The sequence below is a fragment of the Labrus bergylta genome, chromosome 4, assembly GCF_963930695.1.
Source record: "Labrus bergylta chromosome 4, fLabBer1.1, whole genome shotgun sequence".
Classification (NCBI taxonomy): Eukaryota; Metazoa; Chordata; class Actinopteri; order Labriformes; family Labridae; genus Labrus; species Labrus bergylta.
Window position 1 is genome coordinate 8571389 of NC_089198.1, and position 20005 is coordinate 8591393.

Sequence of the window (20005 nt, forward strand, 5' to 3'; positions counted from 1 at the left end):
ATTAAACGGGATAATCTCGCTGAATTCTTCTGTTACATAAATGTCTGTGAGGTCGCAATCGTTTGTCTGATGAGTTAACACAAGAAGAGTTTTTATTCAGCAAAGAATCTAATTAATGACTTCTGACGATGAAACTGTTTAAATGCTCCTGTGACTGTTTGTTTTCCTGAGTTTGGAAGTTGTTTTTCCAGCTTTGGTGTGAATGCAGGAGTAAACCAGTTCTTTCAGTAAGCGCCGGCTGTCACAGAAACAGCCTATGAGTCACTTAGTTACTGCTGGCTGCTGTTTTCTATTATTGATTCTAATAACATTTAATTCACTAACTACTTACGACTCGCTTTTGCTGTTTGTGTGAGAAGCTTCAAATCAATGTGAGCATGACAAGAATGCCAATCTGTCCGTGGTCAGCCCCGCCGTGCATGCTCTGAGCGTGACAGAGTGTGGAGGCGGGGAGCAGGCTTCAGTGTTGCATACATACAAGCAGAATATTTGAAGACAAGAGGAAGAATTGCATTTATCTGCACAGAGAGGGCTCATCGTCATCACAAGCTGCTTCAGAAAACACCGGTGGCAGCAAAGTGACGCCTGCACAGTAAGCATTACAAATACATTTCCCAGCATGCAACACAGACATTTATGAGTTCAATGAATGACTTTCATGAAGCCTGCATTGCACTTTCACAACAGAGCAACCTCTAAGCTGCTATACAAACAACATGCAGTACTGGGGGCAGAAAGCCTTCTCCAAACCCTCCGATTCAAAGAAGAGTTCATCTTGTAAAATCTGAAATGAGAAGTGTTTTTAAAAGAGAAATGTTCTCTGTTGTAAACAAGTCTCCCTCCCCCTCCCTCTTCTTCCTCCTCGCAAACATTTTACATTATTGTATTGTTTTGTGTAACTTTACATTTACATTATTGTATTTTTTTACATTATTGTATTTTTTATTTATTTAAATGATGTTAATATGTTTGATCTATTTCTTAACTTCGATTTTTATTTTTTGTAAGTATATTCCCGTCCCCTGTTTTCTGGAGCTGCTGTAATGCACAAATTCTCCCCACGGTGGATCAATAAAGTTTATCTATATCTTTATCTTTATCTTTATCTTTATCTTTATCTTTATCTTTATCAAACACAGCCAGCTCCACTCTGACTCTATATTTCCTGGTTCCCTCCCCTTTAGATCTACAAGTTGAGGATGGGTGTAACCAAGAAGAGCTGACATTCACTGAACAAACACATGCTGTGCAGATCAGAGGTGGAGCTAGTCTGATTTCTCAGGAAGAGAAACTCAGACAGTTGTTGTTACCGAGAGGAGAAATGGCGCAGAAAGGAGTTCAGCTGGGCAAGGAAACTATTTCTTGTTCCATCTGTCTGGATCTCCTGAAGGATCCGGTGACTGTTCCCTGTGGACACAGTTACTGTATGAACTGTATTAAAAGCCACTGGGATAAAGAGGATGAAAAGACAATCTACAGCTGCCCTCAGTGCAGACAGGACTTCACACCGAGGCCTGTCCTGAGGAAAAACACCATGTTAGCAGTTTTAGTGGAGGAGCTGAAGAAGACTGGACTCCAAGCTGCTCCTGCTGATCACTGCTTTGCTGGACCTGAAGATGTGGCCTGTGATGTCTGCACCGGGAGGAAACTGAAAGCCTGTAAGTCCTGTCTGCAGTGTCCGGCCTCTTACTGTGAGAATCACCTCCAGCCTCATTATGAAGTACCTCCATTAAAGAAACACAAGCTGGTGGAGCCCTCCAAGAAGCTCCAGGAGAACGTCTGCTCTCGTCATAATGAGGAAATGAAAGTATTTTGTCGGACTGATCAGCAGTCTATCTGTCTCCTCTGTTTAATGGACGAACACAAAGGTCATGACACAGTCTCAGCTGCAGCAGAAAGGAGCGAGAAGCAGAGAGAGCTCGAGGTGAGTCGACAAAACATCCAGCAGAGAATCCAGGACAGAGAGAAAGATGTGAAGCTGCTCCAACAGGAGATGGAGGCTATCAATGGCTCTGCTGATAAAACAGTGGGGAACAGTGAGAAGATCTTCACTGAGCTAATCCGTCTCATGGAGAAAAGACGCTCTGATGTGAAGCAGCAGGTCAGATCCCAGCAGCAAACTGAAGTGAGTCGAGTCAGAGAGCTTCAGGAGAAGCTGGAGCAGGAGATCACTGAGCTGAAGAGGAAAGACGCTGAACTGGAGAAGCTCTCACACACAGAAGATCACAACCAGTTTCTACACGACTACCCCTCACTGTCACCACTCAGTGAATCTACACACTCATCCAGCATCAAGATCCGTCCTCTGAGGTACTTTGAGGATGTGACAGCGGCTGTGTCAGAAGTCAGAGATAAACTACAGGACGTCCTGAGAGAGAAATGGACAAACATCTCACAGACAGTGAGTGAAGTCGATGTTTTACTGTCAGGACCAGAACCAGAGCCCAAGACCAGAGCTGAGTTCTTAAAATATTCATGTGACATCACACTGGATCCAAACACAGCACACACAAAGCTGATATTATCTGATGAGAACAGAAAAGTAACAGCAATGAGTAAACATCAGTCGTATTCTAGTCACCCAGACAGATTCACTGATTGGTGTCAGGTCCTGAGTAAAGAGAGTCTGATGGGACGTTGTTACTGGGAAGTCGAGTTGAGAGGAAGAGTTTCTGTAGCAGTCACATACAAGAATATCAGCAGAGCAGGGGGCTCATATGAATGTCTGTTTGGACGTAATGACAAATCTTGGGTGTTATCTTGTTCCAACAACAGTTATGACTTTTGGTACAACAATGTCTTCACTCCTGTCTCAGGTCCTCAGTCCTCCAGAGTAGGAGTGTACCTGGATCACAGAGCAGGTATTCTGTCCTTCTACAGCATCTCTGAAACCATGACTCTCCTCCACAGAGTCCAGACCACATTCACTCAGCCTCTACATGCTGGACTGGGGTTATATTTTTCTCCTGGAGACTCTGCTGAGTTGTGTAAACTGAAATAGACAGAAGTCATTAACCAGACAGATGTTTAACTTGCTGAGATCTGATCGTGGTCACCTGTCAATCAAACTTTATGGGCGGTCCTTTGACCTCTTCTCGTCTGTTCTGTAAATGTTTGAGTGTCTTTAAGTGACACTCCTTCCTGTGTCTGTTTAGCCGTGGACTCTTTCACTGCTCAGGATGACTTTTGTTCACCTGAACTGACATTTCTCTGAGTGAAAATATCAACTTCTCTCCACTCTCCATGTTTGATTATGTGTATTCATACATTTATATGCTGTTGTTTCTGTTCTGATTCATGAGTCTGAAGAGAGAGAGCAGCAAACTTTTCTTTAATGTTGATTTTCTCTTCTCACCACTTTGTACATTTGTAGAAAATCTATAAAATCACACTTAAAGAAATGAGTTAGTCAGAATAAATGTTGTTGTTCATATTCAAAGTAAAGTAAAAAATGTCCTCTGAGGTATTTTAAAACTGTAATCCTCCTGATTGAATCAGTAAGGAGATAAATCATTGTTTTCTGTGAGTGGAGATTCTGATCAAACAAACTGATTGTGTGAATGTGTTCATGAAATGATTGAACAAGAGACATTGAACACACTTTACTGATTTAATGTGTAAACAAACTGAAGTTTGACATCCTGAATAAACACATGAACAAAATGTTTTCTTCTCGTCTTCATTGCAGGGTGTCGTAAGAAGCTGATGGAGAGTCAAACTCAGTCACTTTGTTCATGTGTTGGTGTTTAGAGCTGAAGAGCGTCTGTCACTCACTCTCTGTTCCTTCAGCTCTCCTCACTAAAAAAGATTTGCTTTTGAGGAATGAGCAGAGTTCTCTTTAACATTTTGACGTCTAAAAACATTTTGACAGACTTTTCTTTCCTATATTTCCAATGTGTCCTGAATGCAGCATCAGAATCAGAAGAATCAGAATCAGCTTTATTGGCCGCGTATGCTTTCACACACAAGGAATTTGACTTCATTAAAACAATACTCTCTATGCACAAAAAGTACAACATTAAATTACAACAATAAACACAATGTAAGCAAAGACTAACACGTACAAGGCTCGATGAGAGAATAGTGCAGTGTTGGGTCGAGCAAACATGCAGAGATAACTTATAATAAAATATATATATATGTAACAGATGAGTTCATTTACTTGAGGAAGAGTTTTAACAGTATTTACATTGAGCGGTGTGATTGATATCAAGGGAGGATAATAATACAGACGCCTTCCTGCAGAGAGTAAAAATCACCACAAGAGGGCGCCTTCATCCTGCTAACCAGGGTTGTAAAGATCACCTGAACTCAGTTTGTGCAGAAGAGAGTGACGTGAAAAGAAGTCAAACTACTTAAAGTTATTCACTAATTCCCTCTGATCTTGTTAGGTGGGGGTTATTTCTGTATGAGATGGACAATTATGTAATTGTGAAACAGACTGTGGATCATCTCAGATTTATTCAGCCATGGTCAGACAACACAGAAACACAACACACATGGCTGACAAAGTGCAGACCATCGCTGACCCATGCTGACCAAGATCTCACAATCATTGACAATCATTGGCAAAGTGGCCATCATGGGCAAAATGGCAAAATGGCAAAATCTTCATCACACAGTGTTGCTTATATTCTGCTAGAAGGTACAGCCCACAAATTCCTTTCCATTTGGGTACATCACTATAAAACAATAAAGATGACATGACACTGATTTGTATACGTATCAGATGTAGACTCAGTGTAGACAGTTGCTGACAACATATAGTTGGCTCCTATCCATTTATAGATCTGCTACTACTTAGGTGCTTCACCCATATACGGTTAACGCTTCACAGACCCAAAAGAAGAATTACTGTGAGATGGTTGACACAATTTAAAGATATGTCCACAAAATTATCAAGATCAATGAATCCATGAAAATACGTACTAACAGATCTTCATTCATATACATCTGTCCCTGGATTCTGCTGCCATTCTTCTCCATATTACCAAGTGTATTTATGTCATTTCTAGTCAACAATACACTTATTAAAAGGCACAATCACCTGACAGGTCCAGAAAAACCTCTTCAAGATACAAAATAAAACATGGATTGCTCTTAATCTGTAAAAATATTGCTAATGCAGCAAGCAAATTTAACTTGTTTAAATGTTAAAAGGTGTCATCAAGTCAAATTTGCATAAATAAATTATTTTCACTTTTAACAAGCAGTTCAGACCTTTATTTTTTTTAGTTATATATCTTTAAATAAGATGTTTATCCAGACTTTTCAGGTGACCATGGTTTACAATAAGTGTATTGAGCTGCTTTTGACGTTATCAGCCTTAGTAAGATTTTAGTGTTAATTGAGGCCTCACTTGGAGACTGAACCAGCTTATTTTAGGCATCACAAAATAATAAATCCAATTAAAAAGGAGAGTTGTCAGGGAAATAAATACATTTTTTAATAAATTAAACTGTGATGAAAGAAACAAAAAGACAAACTTTCATTCACTCAGGGTTTTAGGGATTAGAGAGTCGCGTATAAGAAGTTCCTCTCTTCACTCAGAGTGATGGACGAGTGAGCGGCACACCTACCGACATATATGACAGAAAAATAAGCTGGAAAATAACATTAACCATCGTGACATCAACAGAAAAGACAGATGTAGATTGATAAAAGTAGAAATATAAGCTCAGAAAATGATAAAGAGTGAAATATAGAGCCATCACGGAGCGGTTATTTTTAATGTTTTAAATATAGCTAATAAATGTAAAGAAAAGGCAGGCGTGGTTAAAGCTCTCTACATGGGAACAAGAAGGTATGATTTAGAGCTGCAACATAAGCCCATCAATCAATTAGTCAAAAGAAATTATGCTATACATTTTAATAATTATAAAACATTCCAGATGTTTCAGATTTCAGATTCTGAAATGCCAGGATTTCATGATTTTCATGATTATAAATTAAATACTTTTTAGGTTTTGTTCTGTTGTTTTGGCCAGAAGAATACATTCAAAGATGTCACTTCTTCATCTTTCTCTTCCTCGGCTCCAGGTTCTTCGAGTACATCTTTTTGCACCAGAGCCTGGTGATGTTCTAGATTGACCAGAAGACGAAGGACTGCTCAAAGATCTCTCTGACCGAGGCCTGGGATCTCTTCGACAACCCAGCCAACTCCACCTTCGAGGACCAGTACATCATCGGAGGCCCCGGGGACAACGTGGAGGTCCAGGAGTGGTCGGACAGGAAGCCTGGCACGCCAACGTAAACCTGGTTTTTAAAATATTTTAAACACAACACCAGAAAGGACATGCACAGACAGAAAGTCATAATCAAAGAAATAAGTCAGTATTAACTGCCAGTGACAGGGATAGTCTCCCACTGTGAGGTGCATATGTGAACATCCAGGTCGAGAGAATATCCAGATCACTCCTCCTGAAATGACGGCTTAGGGTGCAGCCAGCCTGACACCAAAATCAAACCTGCCAAATGACATAAAGTAGGTTTATCTGTGGTAAACACATCGTCACAATCCAGGCCATCAGTGGTGATGGCAATGGTGAATGTGTGGTGTTGTGGCTAAACAAAGACCACCAACCAAAGTGAGTGTTGACAAGAGAGAGAGAGAGGGAGACTAAGAAAACAGCTTATATACCAAGGCCCAGTCTGCCCAGGTGCATGACATCAAATTAACTGGCTCCGCCCCTTTCTACCTGAAGACAACCTGAGTGGGGAGAGATACAAGACAACAGGAGGAGCACTGACACAGTCAGGGGTCGTCAGAACAGACTACGATCTTTTGCACTTCCATATCTGCTCAGTTTTTCAACACCTTGCGTTTAATGGAGGACATCTGTGTTAAAAACAGTTAAAGGCTTAATGTGATTATTCACACTTAAATGTAGAAATCAAGTATCTCTGAAAATAACTCTGTGAGTCATGACTGTCTACAATGGGTGTAACACCCGAGTCCCACTGTCTGTGATGTTTTCAGAGTCCTATCTTCACTTTGTTTACATCGCCAGGACGGCTGTCTGACTCCTCCCCTCGAGTATAAAAGTTGTTTAATTGAGGGACTAGAGAAAAGAAGAATAACATACTGTACTCACTGCTTAACTGTGTTTCTAGATCATGCTCATTTCAGGTAAATTTACATGCAGTGTGAAGATACCAGCATAATAAAGATCGCTAGCATTAGCATGCTAACACAACAATGCAGCGCGAGTTGTTTTGGTTCATGCTGGTGCTCAAGGGCGACATCTGCTGGATCAAAAAATCGCAAAACATCTTTTAGATTCTGTGGGAAGTTTAAAACACAAAGTGTCCGTGCTGCTTGAATCCAGTGTTTGTGTACGTTCTTCCTGCAGCTGCTTCACAATAAAAATGAAGCTTCATCAGATTTAAGGAGCAACTTCTGCTGGATATAAACCTCCAGTTCTGTAACAGCCTATGAGTCACTTAGTTACTGCTGGCTGCTGTTTTCTATTATTGATTCTAATAACATTTAATTCACTAACTACTTACGACTCGCTTTTGCTGTTTGTGTGAGAAGCTTCAAATCAATGTGAGCATGAGAAGAATGCCAATCTGTCCGTGGTCAGCCCCGCCGTGCATGCTCTGAGCGTGACAGAGTGTGGAGGCGGGGAGCAGGCTTCAGTGTTGCATACATACAAGCAGAATATTTGAAGACAAGAGGAAGAATTGCATTTATCTGCACAGAGAGGGCTCATCGTCATCACAAGCTGCTTCAGAAAACACCGGTGGCAGCAAAGTGACGCCTGCACAGCAAGCATTACAAATACGTTTCCCAGCATGCAACACAGACATTTATGAGTTCAATGAATGACTTTCATGAAGCCTGCATTGCACTTTCACAACAGAGCAACCTCTAAGCTGCTGTACAAACAACATGCAGTACTGGGGGCAGAAAGCCTTCTCCAAACCCTCCGATTCAAAGAAGAGTTCATCTTGTAAAATCTGAAATGAGAAGTGTTTTTAAAAGAGAAATGTTCTCTGTTGTAAACAAGTCTCCCTCCCCCTCCCTCTTCTTCCTGCTCTCAGACACAGCCAGCTCCACTCTGACTCTATATTTCCTGGTTCCCTCCCCTTTAGATCTACAAGTTGAGGATGGGTGTAAGCAAGAAGAGCTGATGTTCACTGAACAAACACATGCTGTGCAGATCAGAGGTGGAGCTAGTCTGATTTCTCAGGAAGTGAAACTCAGACAGTTGTTGTTACAGAGAGGAGAAATGGCGCAGAAAGGAGTTCATCTAGACCGGGAGGCCTTCTCTTGTTCAATCTGTCTGGATCTCCTGAAGGATCCGGTGACTACTACCTGTGGACACAGCTACTGTATGAACTGTATTAAAAGCCACTGGGACACAGAGGATGAAAAGACAATCTACAGCTGCCCTCAGTGCAGACAGGACTTCACACCGAGGCCTGTCCTGAGGAAAAACACCATGTTGGCAGTTTTAGTGGAGGAGCTGAAGAAGACTGGACTCCAAGCTGCTCCTGCTGATCACTGCTATGCTGGACCTGAAGATGTGGCCTGTGATGTCTGCACCGGGAGGAAACTGAAAGCCTGTAAGTCCTGTCTGCAATGTCTGGCCTCTTACTGTGAGAAACACCTCCAGCCTCATTTTGAAGTAGCTCCATTAAAGAAACACAAGCTGGTGGAGCCCTCCAAGAAGCTCCAGGAGAACGTCTGCTCTCGTCACAATGAGGAAATGAAAGTATTTTGTCGTACTGATCAGCAGTCTATCTGTCTCCTCTGTTTAATGGACAAACACAAAGGTCACGACACAGTCTCAGCTGCAGCAGAAAGGAGCGAGAGGCAGAGAGAGCTCGGGGTGAGTCGACAAAACATCCAGCAGAGAATCCAGGACAGAGAGAAAGATGTGAAGCTGCTCCAACAGGAGGTGGAGGCTATCAATGGCTCTGCTGATAAAACAGTGGGGAACAGTGAGAAGATCTTCACTGAGCTAATCCGTCTCATGGAGAAAAGACGCTCTGATGTGAAGCAGCAGGTCAGATCCCAGCAGCAAACTGAAGTGAGTCGAGTCAGAGAGCTTCAGGAGAAGCTGGAGCAGGAGATCACTGAGCTGAAGAGGAAAGACGCTGAACTGGAGAAGCTCTCACACACAGAAGATCACAACCAGTTTCTACACGACTACCCCTCACTGTCACCACTCAGTGAATCTACACACTCATCCAGCATCAAGATCCGTCCTCTGAGGTACTTTGAGGATGTGACAGCGGCTGTGTCAGAAGTCAGAGATAAACTACAGGACGTCCTGAGAGAGAAATGGACAAACATCTCACAGACAGTGAGTGAAGTGGATGTTTTACTGTCAGAACCAGAGAACATGACCAGAGCTGAGTTCTTAAAATATTCATGTGACATCACACTGGATCCAAACACAGCACAAACACTGCTGTTATTATCTGATGAGAACAGAAAAGTAACATTAATGACAGAACATCAGTCTTATTCTAGTCACCCAGACAGATTCACTGATTGGTGTCAGGTCCTGAGTAAAGAGAGTCTGATGGGACGTTGTTACTGGGAAGTGGAGTTGAGAGGAAGAGTTTCTGTAGCAGTCACATACAAGAATATCAGCAGAGCAGGAAGCTCAGATGAATGTTGGTTTGGAGGTAATGACAAATCTTGGGCGTTATATTGTGAAAGTAACATTTATTACTTTTGGTACAACAAAGTCTTCACTCCTGTCTCAGGTCCTCAGTCCTCCAGAGTAGGAGTGTACCTGGATCACAGAGCAGGTATTCTGTCCTTCTACAGCATCTCTGAAACCATGACTCTCCTCCACAGAGTCCAGACCACATTCACTCAGCCTCTACATGCTGGACTCAGGTTTTATTATTATGGAGACTCTGCTGAGTTGTGCAAACTGAACTAGACAGAAGTCATTAACGAGACAGATGTTTAACTTGCTGTGTTTTAAATCTTCAACTTGATTTTTATTCATGCTCGTTGCTGAGATCTGATCATCGTCACCTGTCAATCAAGCTTTTTGGGCGGTACTTTGACCTCTTCTCGTCTGTTCTGTAAATGTTTGAGTGTCTTTAAGTGACACTCCTTCCTGTGTCTGTTTAGCCGTGGACTCTTTCACTGCTCAGGATGACTTTTGTTCACCTGAACTGACATTTCTCTGCGTGAAAATATCAACTTCTCTCCACTCTCCATGTTTGATTATTTGTATTCATACATTTATATGCTGTTGTTTCTGTTCTGATTCATGAGTCTGAAGAGAGAGAGCAGCAAACTTTTCTTTAATGTTGATTTTCTCTTCTCACCACTTTGTACATTTGTAGAAAATCTATAAAATCACACTTAAAGAAATGAGTTAGTCAGAATAAATGTTGTTGTTCATATTCAAAGTAAAGTAAAAAAAAATGTCCTCTGAGGTATTTTAAAACTGTAATCCTCCTGATTAAATCAATAAGGAGATAAATCATCGTTTTCTGTGAGTGGAGATTCTGATCAAACAAACTGATTGTGTGAATGTGTTCATGAAATGATTGAACAAGAGACATTGAACACACTTTACTGATTTAATGTGTAAACAAACTGAAGTTTGACATCCTGAATAAACACAAGAACAAAATGTTTTCTTCTCGTCTTCATTGCAGGGTGTCGTAAGAAGCTGATGGAGAGTCAAACTCAGTCACTTTGTTCATGTGTTGGTGTTTAGAGCTGAAGAGCGTCTGTCACTCACTCTCTGTTCCTTCAGCTCTCCTCACTAAAAAAGATTTGCTTTTGAGGAATGAGCAGAGATCTCTTTAACATGTTGACGTCTAAAAACATTTTGACAGACTTTTCTTTCCTATATTTCCAATGTGTCCTGAATGCAGCATCAGAATCAGAAGAATCAGAATCAGCTTTATTGGCCGCGTATGCTTTCACACACAAGGAATTTGACTTCATTAAAACAATACTCTCTATGCACAAAAAGGACAACATTAAATTACAACAATAACCACAATGTAAGCAAAGACTAACACGTACAAGGCTCGATGAGAGAATAGTGCAGTGTTGGGTCGAGCAAACATGCTGAGATAACTTATAATAAAATATATATATATATGTAACAGATGAGTTCATTTACTTGAGGAAGAGTTGTAACAGTATTTACATTGAGCAGTGTGATTGATTGATATCAAGGGAGGATAATAATACAGATGCCTTCCTGCAGAGAGTAAAAATCACCACAAGAGGGCGCCTTAATCCTACTAACCAGGGATGTAAAGATCACCTGAACTCAGTTTGTGCAGAAGAGAGTGATGTGAAAAGAAGTCAAACTACTTAAAGTTATTCACTAATTCTCTCTGATCTTCATTCATATACATCTGTCCCTGGATTCTGCTGCCATTCTTCTCCATATTACCAAGTGTATTTATGTCATTTCTAGTCAACAATACACTTATTAAAAGACACAATCACCTGACAGGTCCAGAAAAACCTCTTCAAGATACAAAATAAAACCTGGATTGCTTTTAATCTGTAAAAATATTGCTAATGCAGCAAGCAAATTTAACTTGTTTAAATGTTAAAAGGTGTCATCAAGTCAAATTTGCATAAATATATTATTTTCACTTTTTACAAGCAGTTCAGACCTTTATTTTTTTTAGTTATATATCTTGAAATAAGATGTTTATCCAGACTTTTCAGGTGACCATGGTTTACAATATGTGTATTGATCTGCTTTTGACGTTATCAGGCTTCTTAGTAAGATTTTAGTGTTAATTGAGGCCTCACTTGGAGACTGAACCAGCTTATTTTAGGCATCACAAAATAATAAATCCAATTAAAAAGGAGAGTTTTCAGGGAAATAAATACATTTTTTACTAAATTAAACTGTGATAAAAGAAACAAAAAGACAAACTTTCATTCACTCAGGGTTTTAGGGATTAGAGAGTCGCGTATAAGAAGTTCCTCTCTTCACTCAGAGTGATGGACGAGTGAGCGGCACACCTACCGACATATATGACAGAAAAATAAGCTGGAAAATAACATTAACCATCGTGACATCAACAGAAAAGAAAGATGTAGATTGATGAAAGTAGAAATATAAACTCAGAAAATGATAAAGAGTGAAATATGGAGCCATCACGGAGCGGTTATTTTTAATGTTTTAAATATAGTTAATAAATGTAAAGAAATGGCAGGCGTGGTTAAAGCTCTCTACATGGGAACAAGAAGGTATGATTTAGAGCTGCAACATAAGCCAATCAATCAATTAGTCAAAAGAAATTATGCTATACATTTTAATTAATTATAAAACATTCCAGATGTTTCAGATTTCAGATTCTGAAATGCGAAGATTTCCTAATTTTCCTGATTATAAATTAAATACTTTTTAGGTTTTGTTCTGTTGTTTTGGCCAGAAGAATACATTCAAAGATGTCACTTCTTCATCTTTCTCTTCCTCGGCTCCAGGTTCTTCGAGTACATCTTTTTGCACCAGAGCCTGGTGATGTTCCAGATCGACCAGAAGACGAAGGACTGCTCAAAGATCTCTCTGACCGAGGCCTGGGATCTCTTCGACATCCCAGCCAACTCCACCTTCGAGGACCAGTACATCATCGGAGGCCCCGGGGACAACGTGGAGGTCCAGGAGTGGTCGGACAGGAAGCCTGGCACGCCAGCGTAAACCTGGTTTTTAAAATATTTTTGAAACACAACACCAGAAAGGACATGCACAGACAGAAAGTCATAATCAAAGAAATAAGTCAGTATTAACTGCCAGTGACAGGGATAGTCTCCCACTGTGAGGTGCATATGTGAACATCCAGGTCGAGAGAATATCCAGATCACTCCTCCTGAAATGACGGCTTAGGGTGCAGCCAGCCTGACACCAAAATCAAACCTTCCAAATGACATAAAGTAGGTTTATCTGTGGTAAACACATTGTCACAATCCAGGCCATCAGTGGTGATGGCAATGGTGAATGTGTGGTGTTGTGGCTAAACAAAGACCACCAACCAAAGTGAGTGTTGACAAGAGAGAGAGAGAGAGACTAAGAAACCAGCTTATACACCAAGGCCCAGTCTGCCCAGGTGCATGACATTCAATTCAATTCAATTCAATTTATTTGTATAGCGTCAACTCATAACAAGTGTTATCTCAAGACACTTTACAAAAAGCAGGTAAAAGACCTTACTCTTTGTCTCTTAACGTCACAAAAAAGCAGGTAAAAAGACCTTACTTATTGCCATGTTACAAAGATCCGGCCTATCCATCATGAGCACTTTAACAAAGCAGCAAAAGTTACAGTGGTAAGAAAAAAGTGGCTTATTAAAAGGCAGAAATCTTCGGCCGGATCCCCGGCTCATGACGAAACAGCCTTCACAGGACTAGACTGCGCCGGGGTTGGAAAGGGATAGGGGGAGAGATGGGATAAGATGCAGGAAGAGGGATAGGGAGCAAGGGGGTGGGGGGAGGCAAACCGTCCATCAACAATTTGGTGGGGGGGGTTGTTCTGGCAGGCTGTCAACCAACGATCTTGAGGAGCCTAAGAGAGCTCAAGAGCTCTCAGGAAAGTAGGTGGTTAGTGACTGAGATTTACAGATAGATACATGCAGTAATATGATGTACTGTATATGCACAGAGAGAGAGAGAGAGAGAGAGAGAGAGAGAGAGAGAGAGAGAGAGAGAGAGAGAGGAGCTCAAGGTGCCAGTTCCCCCGGTATACTAAGCCTATAGCAGCATAACTAATTGCTGGTCTACACCAGCACTAACTATAAGATTTATCAAAAAGGAAAGTTTTAAGTCTATTCTTAAAAATACAGACTGTGTCTGCCTCCCGGACCCCGGCTAGAAGGCGGTTCCAGAGGAGAGGAGACCGATAACTGAAGGCTTTACCTCCCATAGTACACTTAAGATAAGATGGTGCCTGGCCATTTAGAGCTTTGTAAGTGAGAAGAAGGATCTTGAATTCTATTCTAGACTGTATAGGGAGCCAGTGCAGACAAGCCAAGACAGTCGTAACAAGGTTTCCGTAGGTGAACCTGTGGATGGATCATTAACGGTAGATCCCTGCACCCAAGGCCGCGTGGCCCCTCGGTGTTGGCAGCGGGTCATCACTCTCTCCCTCATCAAAGTAACTGGCTCCGCCCCTTTCTACCTGAAGACAACCTGAGTGGGGAGAGATACAAGACAACAGGAGGAGCACTGACACAGTCAGGGGTCGTCAGAACAGACTACGATCTTTTGCACTTCTATATCTGCTCAGTTTTTCAACACCTTGCGTTTAATGGAGGACATCTGTGTTAAAAACAGTTAAAGGCTTAATATGTGATTATTCACACTTAAATGTAGAAATCAAGTATATCCTCTGAAAATAACTCTGTGAGTCATGACTGTCTACAATGGGTGTAACATGTTTTCAGAGTTTTCAGAGTCCTATCTTCACTTTGTTTACATCGCCAGGACGGCCGGCTGACTCCTCCCCTCGAGTATAAAAGTTGTTTAATTGAGGGACTAGAGAAAAGAAGAATAACATACTGTACTCACTGCTTAACTGTGTTTCTAGATCACGCTCATTTCAGGTAAATTTACATGCAGTGTGAAGATACCAGCATAATAAAGATCGCTAGCATTAGCATGCTAACACAACAATGCAGCGCGAGTTGTTTTGGTTTCATGCTGGTGCTCAAGGGCGACATCTGCTGGATCAAAAAATCACATATAAAGCCTTTAAACATCTTTTAGATTATGTGGTAACTTTAAAACACAAAGTGTCCGTGCTGCTTGAATCCAGTGTTTGTGTACGTTCTTCCTGAAGCTGCTTCACAATAAAAATGAAGCTTCATCAGATTTAAGGAGCAACTTCTGCTGGATATGAACCTCCAGTTCCTCTTAGAGCTGCTGTGACCTTTTTCTCATCTCTCCACCAGATGAGACCTGGGTGGGCGTTTACACCCTGAAGGACTGCTACCCCGTGCAGGAGACCTACGCCAGGAACAGCAGCGTCACCACCTCCACCCGCTTCTTCAACCTGCAGCTGGGCATCAGTGACCCCGACGTCTTCACCCCGCCCAGCACCTGTCAATCAGCTCGGCCTGAGAGGATGTCGGAGTCCGGCTGCTGAATGCCCTCACCTTTAATCTTAGATACTTAAACGGGATAATCTCGCTGAATTCTTCTGTTACATAAATGTCTGTGAGGTCACAATCGTTTGTCTGATGAGTTAACACAAGAAGAGTTTTTATTCAGCAAAGATCTAATTAATGACTTCTGACGATGAAACTGTTTAAATGCTCCTGTGACTGTTTGTTTTCCTGAGTTTGGAAGTTGTTTTTCCAGCTTTGGTGTGAATGCAGGAGTAAACCAGTTCTTTCAGTAAGCGCCGGCTGTCACTGAAACAGCCTATGAGTCACTTAGTTACTGCTGGCTGCTGTTTTCTATTATTGATTCTAATAACATTTAATTCACTAACTACTTACGACTCGCTTTTGCTGTTTGTGTGAGAAGCTTCAAATCAATGTGAGCATGACAAGAATGCCAATCTGTCCGTGGTCAGCCCCGCCGTGCATGCTCTGAGCGTGACAGAGTGTGGAGGCGGGGAGCAGGCTTCAGTGTTGCATACATACAAGCAGAATATTTGAAGACAAGAGGAAGAATTGCATTTATCTGCACAGAGAGGGCTCATCGTCATCACAAGCTGCTTCAGAAAACACCACTGGCAGCAAAGTGACGCCTGCACAGTAAGCATTACAAATACATTTCCCAGCATGCAACACAGACATTTATGAGTTTAATGATTGACTTTTATGAAGCCTGCATTGCACTTTCACAACAGAGCAACCTCTAAGCTGCTGTACAAACAACATGCAGTACTGGGGGCAGAAAGCCTTCTCCAAACCCTCCGATTCAAAGAAGAGTTCATCTTGTAAAATCTGAAATGAGAAGTGTTTTTAAAAGAGAAATGTTCTCTGTTGTAAACAAGTCTCCCTCCCCCTCCCTCTTCTTCCTGCTCTCAAACACAGCCAGCTCCACTCTGACTCTATATTTCCTGGTTCCCTCCCCTTTAGATCTACAAGTTGAGGATGGGTGTAACCAAGAAGAGCTGACGTTCACTGAACGAACACATGCTGTGCAGATCAGAGGTGGAGCTAGTCTGATTTCTCAGGAAGTGAAACTCAGACAGTTGTTGTTACCGAGAGGAGAAATGGCGCAGAAAGGAGTTCAACTAGACCGGGAGGCCTTCTCTTGTTCCATCTGTCTGGATCTCCTGAAGGATCCGGTGACTGTTCCCTGTGGACACAGTTACTGTATGAACTGTATTAAAAGCCACTGGGATAAAGAGGATGAGAAGACAATCTACAGCTGCCCTCAGTGCAGACAGGACTTCACACCGAGGCCTGTCCTGAGGAAAAACACCATGTTGGCAGTTTTAGTGGAGGAGCTGAAGAAGACTGGACTCCAAGCTGCTCCTGCTGATCACTGCTATGCTGGACCTGAAGATGTGGCCTGTGATGTCTGCACTGGGAGGAAACTGAAAGCCTGTAAGTCCTGTCTGCAGTGTCTGGCCTCTTACTGTGAGAAACACCTCCAGCCTCATTTTGAAGTAGCTCCATTAAAGAAACACAAGCTGGTGGAGCCCTCCAAGAAGCTCCAGGAGAACGTCTGCTCTCGTCATAATGAGGAAATGAAAGTATTTTGTCGGACTGATCAGCAGTCTATCTGTTATCTCTGTTTAATGGACGAACACAAAGGTCATGACACAGTCACCGCTGCAGCAGAAAGGACAGAGAGGCAGAGAGAGCTCGGGGTGAGTCGACAAAACATCCAGCAGAGAATCCAGGACAGAGAGAAAGATGTGAAGCTGCTTCAACAGGAGGTGGAGGCTATCAATGGCTCTGCTGATAAAACAGTGGGGAACAGTGAGAAGATCTTCACTGAGCTGATCCGTCTCATGGAGAAAAGACGCTCTGATGTGAAGCAGCAGGTCAGATCCCAGCAGCAAACTGAAGTGAGTCGAGTCAGAGAGCTTCAGGAGAAGCTGGAGCAGGAGATCACTGAGCTGAAGAGGAGAGACGCTGAACTGGAGAAGCTCTCACACACAGAAGATCACAACCAGTTTCTACACGACTACCCCTCACTGTCACCACTCAGTGAATCTACACACTCATCCAGCATCAAGATCCGTCCTCTGAGGTACTTTGAGGATGTGACAGCAGCTGTATCAGAAGTCAGAGATAAACTACAGGACGTCCTGAGAGAGAAATGGACAAACATCTCACAGACAGTGAGTGAAGTGGATGTTTTACTGTCAGGACCAGAACCAGAACCAGAGCCCAAGACCAGAGCTGAGTTCTTAAAATATTCATGTGACATCACACTGGATCCAAACACAGCACACACACGGCTGTTATTATCTGATGAGAACAGAAAAGTAACAGTAATGACAGAACATCAGTCGTATTCTAGCCATCCAGACAGATTTACTGATTGGCGTCAGGTCCTGAGTAAAGAGATTCTGACTGGACGTTGTTACTGGGAGGTGGAGTTGAGAGGAAGAGTTTCTGTAGCAGTCACATACAAGAATATCAGCAGAGCAGGGAGCTCATATGAATGTCTGTTTGGACGTAATGACAAATCTTGGGCGTTAGATTGTTACAACAACAGTTATGACTTTTATAACAACAATGTCAGGACTCCTGTCTCAGGTCCTCAGTCCTCCAGAGTAGGAGTGTACCTGGATCACAGAGCAGGTATTCTGTCCTTCTACAGCATCTCTGAAACCATGACTCTCCTCCACAGAGTCCAGACCACATTCACTCAGCCTCTACATGCTGGACTGGGGTTATATTATTCTCCTGGAGACTCTGCTGAGTTGTGTAAACTGAAGTAGACAGAAGTCATTAACCAGACAGATGTTTAACTTGCTGTGTTTTAAATCTTCAACTTGATTTTTATTCATGCTCGTTGCTGAGATCTGATCATCGTCACCTGTCAATCAAACTTTATGGGCGGTACTTTGACCTCTTCTCGTCTGTTCTGTAAATGTTTGAGTGTCTTTAAGTGACACTCCTTCCTGTGTCTGTTTAGCCGTGGACTCTTTCACTGCTCAGGATGACTTTTGTTCACCTGAACTGACATTTCTCTGCGTCCATACATTTATATGCTTTTATTTCTGTTCTGATTCATGAGTCTGAAAAGAGAGAGCAGCAAACTTTTCTTTAATGTTGATTTTCTCTTCTCACCACTTTGTACATTTGTAGAAAATCTATAAAATCACACTTAAAGAAATGAGTTAGTCAGAATAAATGTTGTTGTTCATATTCAAAGTAAAGTAAAAGATGTCCTCTGAGGTATTTTAAAACTTTAATCCTCCTGATTAAATCAATAAGGAGATAAATCATCGTTTTCTTTGAGCGGAGATTCTGATCAAACAAACTGATTGTGTGAATGTGTTCATGAAATGATTAAACAAGAGACATTGAACACACTTTACTGATTTAATGTGTAAACAAACTGAAGTTTGACATCCTGACAGACTTTTCTTTCCTATATTTCCAATGTGTCCTGAATGCAGCATCAGAATCAGAAGAATCAGAATCAGCTTTATTGGCCGTGTATGCTTTCACACACAAGGAATTTGACTTCATTAAAACGATACTCTCTATGCACAAAAAGGACAACATTAAATTACAACAATAAACACAATGTAAGCAAAGACTAACACGAACTAGGCTGGATGAGAGAATAGTGCAGTGTTGGGTCGAGCAAACATGCTGAGATAACTTGTAATAAAATATATATATATATGTAACAGATGAGTTCATTTACTTGAGGAAGAGTTTTAACAGTATTTACATTGAGCGGTGTGATTGATATCAAGGGAGGATAATAATACAGATGCTTTCCTGCAGAGAGTAAAAATCACCACAAGAGGGCGCCTTAATCCTGCTAACCAGGGATGTAAAGATCACCTGAACTCAGTTTGTGCAGAAGAGAGTGATGTGAAAAGAAGTCAAACTACTTAAAGTTATTCACTAATTCCCTCTGATCTTCATTCATATACATCTGTCCCTGGATTCTGCTGCCATTCTTCTCCATATTACCAAGTGTATTTATGTCATTTCTAGTCAACAATACACTTATTAAAAGACACAATCACCTGACAGGTCCAGAAAAACCTCTTCAAGATACAAAATAAAACCTGGATTGCTTTTATCTGTAAAAATATTGCTAATGCAGCAAGCAAATTTAACGTCATCAAGTCAAATTTGCAAAATTATTTTCACTTTTTACAAGCAGTTCAGGCCTTTTTTTTTAAATTTATATATCTTGTGTGAGAGACAGGGCGGCTGCAAGAGAAATCTCGCAATTTTTAAGTTAATACGAGTCACTTTTCAATGTTGGAAACCTTTCATGTAGTTGAGGTGACATAAACGTATAATATAACACAACATTTTCGTGGACTTGAAGTAAAACTAACTCAGAATTGTATGTTATTATGACTTTTTGTTTTTACAGTGAGTTTTGGTTAAACAGTTGTATATTGTCCTTTAATATCTTAGTTTGAAAAAATAAACCATACAATAATATAATGCCATTTATTAGCAAAACCTGTCTCTGTATACTGACTCACAATAACCTGCTTTTGTCACAATTTGGAAACTTTTGGAAAATATTTGCACGAACAAGATTTAAAAATAAATGACTCAGAATAAGTTGGCCTCTGCTTCTTCAGATTTGACCAGCTGTTTTTGTTATACTGCTTGAGGGTCCTAAAAATGTACGCAAGTGCACAATGAAATCCTTTTGAAGCATCCTTGAGTCTGTTCTCTCCTTCTCGCTTCTTCCTCTCTCATCCTCTTCTCGCAAAGCAGAAATAAATCTGTTTCCAAACATAATGGAGCCCAGGGGGGGAGGGGCCTCAGTTTAGTACGGCACTCTCTGATTGGTCACTTGGCTTGATGTCGTATATGATGATAAATCTGGCCCAGGTGTCACCTCCTCGGCGGCAGGTGAGGATTGATGGGATAC

The 20005-nt window shown here is 41.4% G+C and overlaps 2 protein-coding genes across 2 annotated transcripts; both read left to right on the plus strand.

Moving 5' to 3' along the window:
• Positions 1-1268: 1268 nt before the first annotated feature.
• LOC110004304 (uncharacterized) lies at positions 1269-19689 on the plus strand. The gene is made up of 6 exons (XM_065953397.1): positions 1269-2998; positions 6086-6249; positions 12446-12645; positions 14905-15054; positions 15482-15552; positions 15993-19689. The coding sequence occupies exons 1-6, from the start codon at positions 1322-1324 to the stop codon at positions 17862-17864; spliced, it is 4134 nt and encodes a 1377-aa protein (XP_065809469.1). The 5' UTR covers positions 1269-1321; the 3' UTR covers positions 17865-19689.
• LOC136179033 (tripartite motif-containing protein 16-like) lies at positions 8095-10617 on the plus strand. Its single transcript, XM_065953627.1, has one exon. It carries the CDS (start codon positions 8136-8138, stop codon positions 9903-9905), a length of 1770 nt encoding a protein of 589 aa, XP_065809699.1. The 5' UTR covers positions 8095-8135; the 3' UTR covers positions 9906-10617.
• Positions 19690-20005: the final 316 nt, after the last annotated feature.

Bases quoted from the DNA above. Each gene is read 5' to 3' on its own strand.
- LOC110004304 (XM_065953397.1), top strand. From the start codon at position 1,322: ATGGCGCAGAAAGGAGTTCAGCTGGGCAAGGAAACTATTTCTTGTTCC. The intron at 2,999-6,085 runs TAGACAGAAGTC...GTGATGTTCTAG, and splicing joins CTGAGTTGTGTAAACTGAAA to ATTGACCAGAAGACGAAGGA. The intron at 12,646-14,904 runs GCACGCCAGCGT...TCTCTCCACCAG, and splicing joins GTGGTCGGACAGGAAGCCTG to ATGAGACCTGGGTGGGCGTT.
- LOC136179033 (XM_065953627.1), top strand. From the start codon at position 8,136: ATGTTCACTGAACAAACACATGCTGTGCAGATCAGAGGTGGAGCTAGT.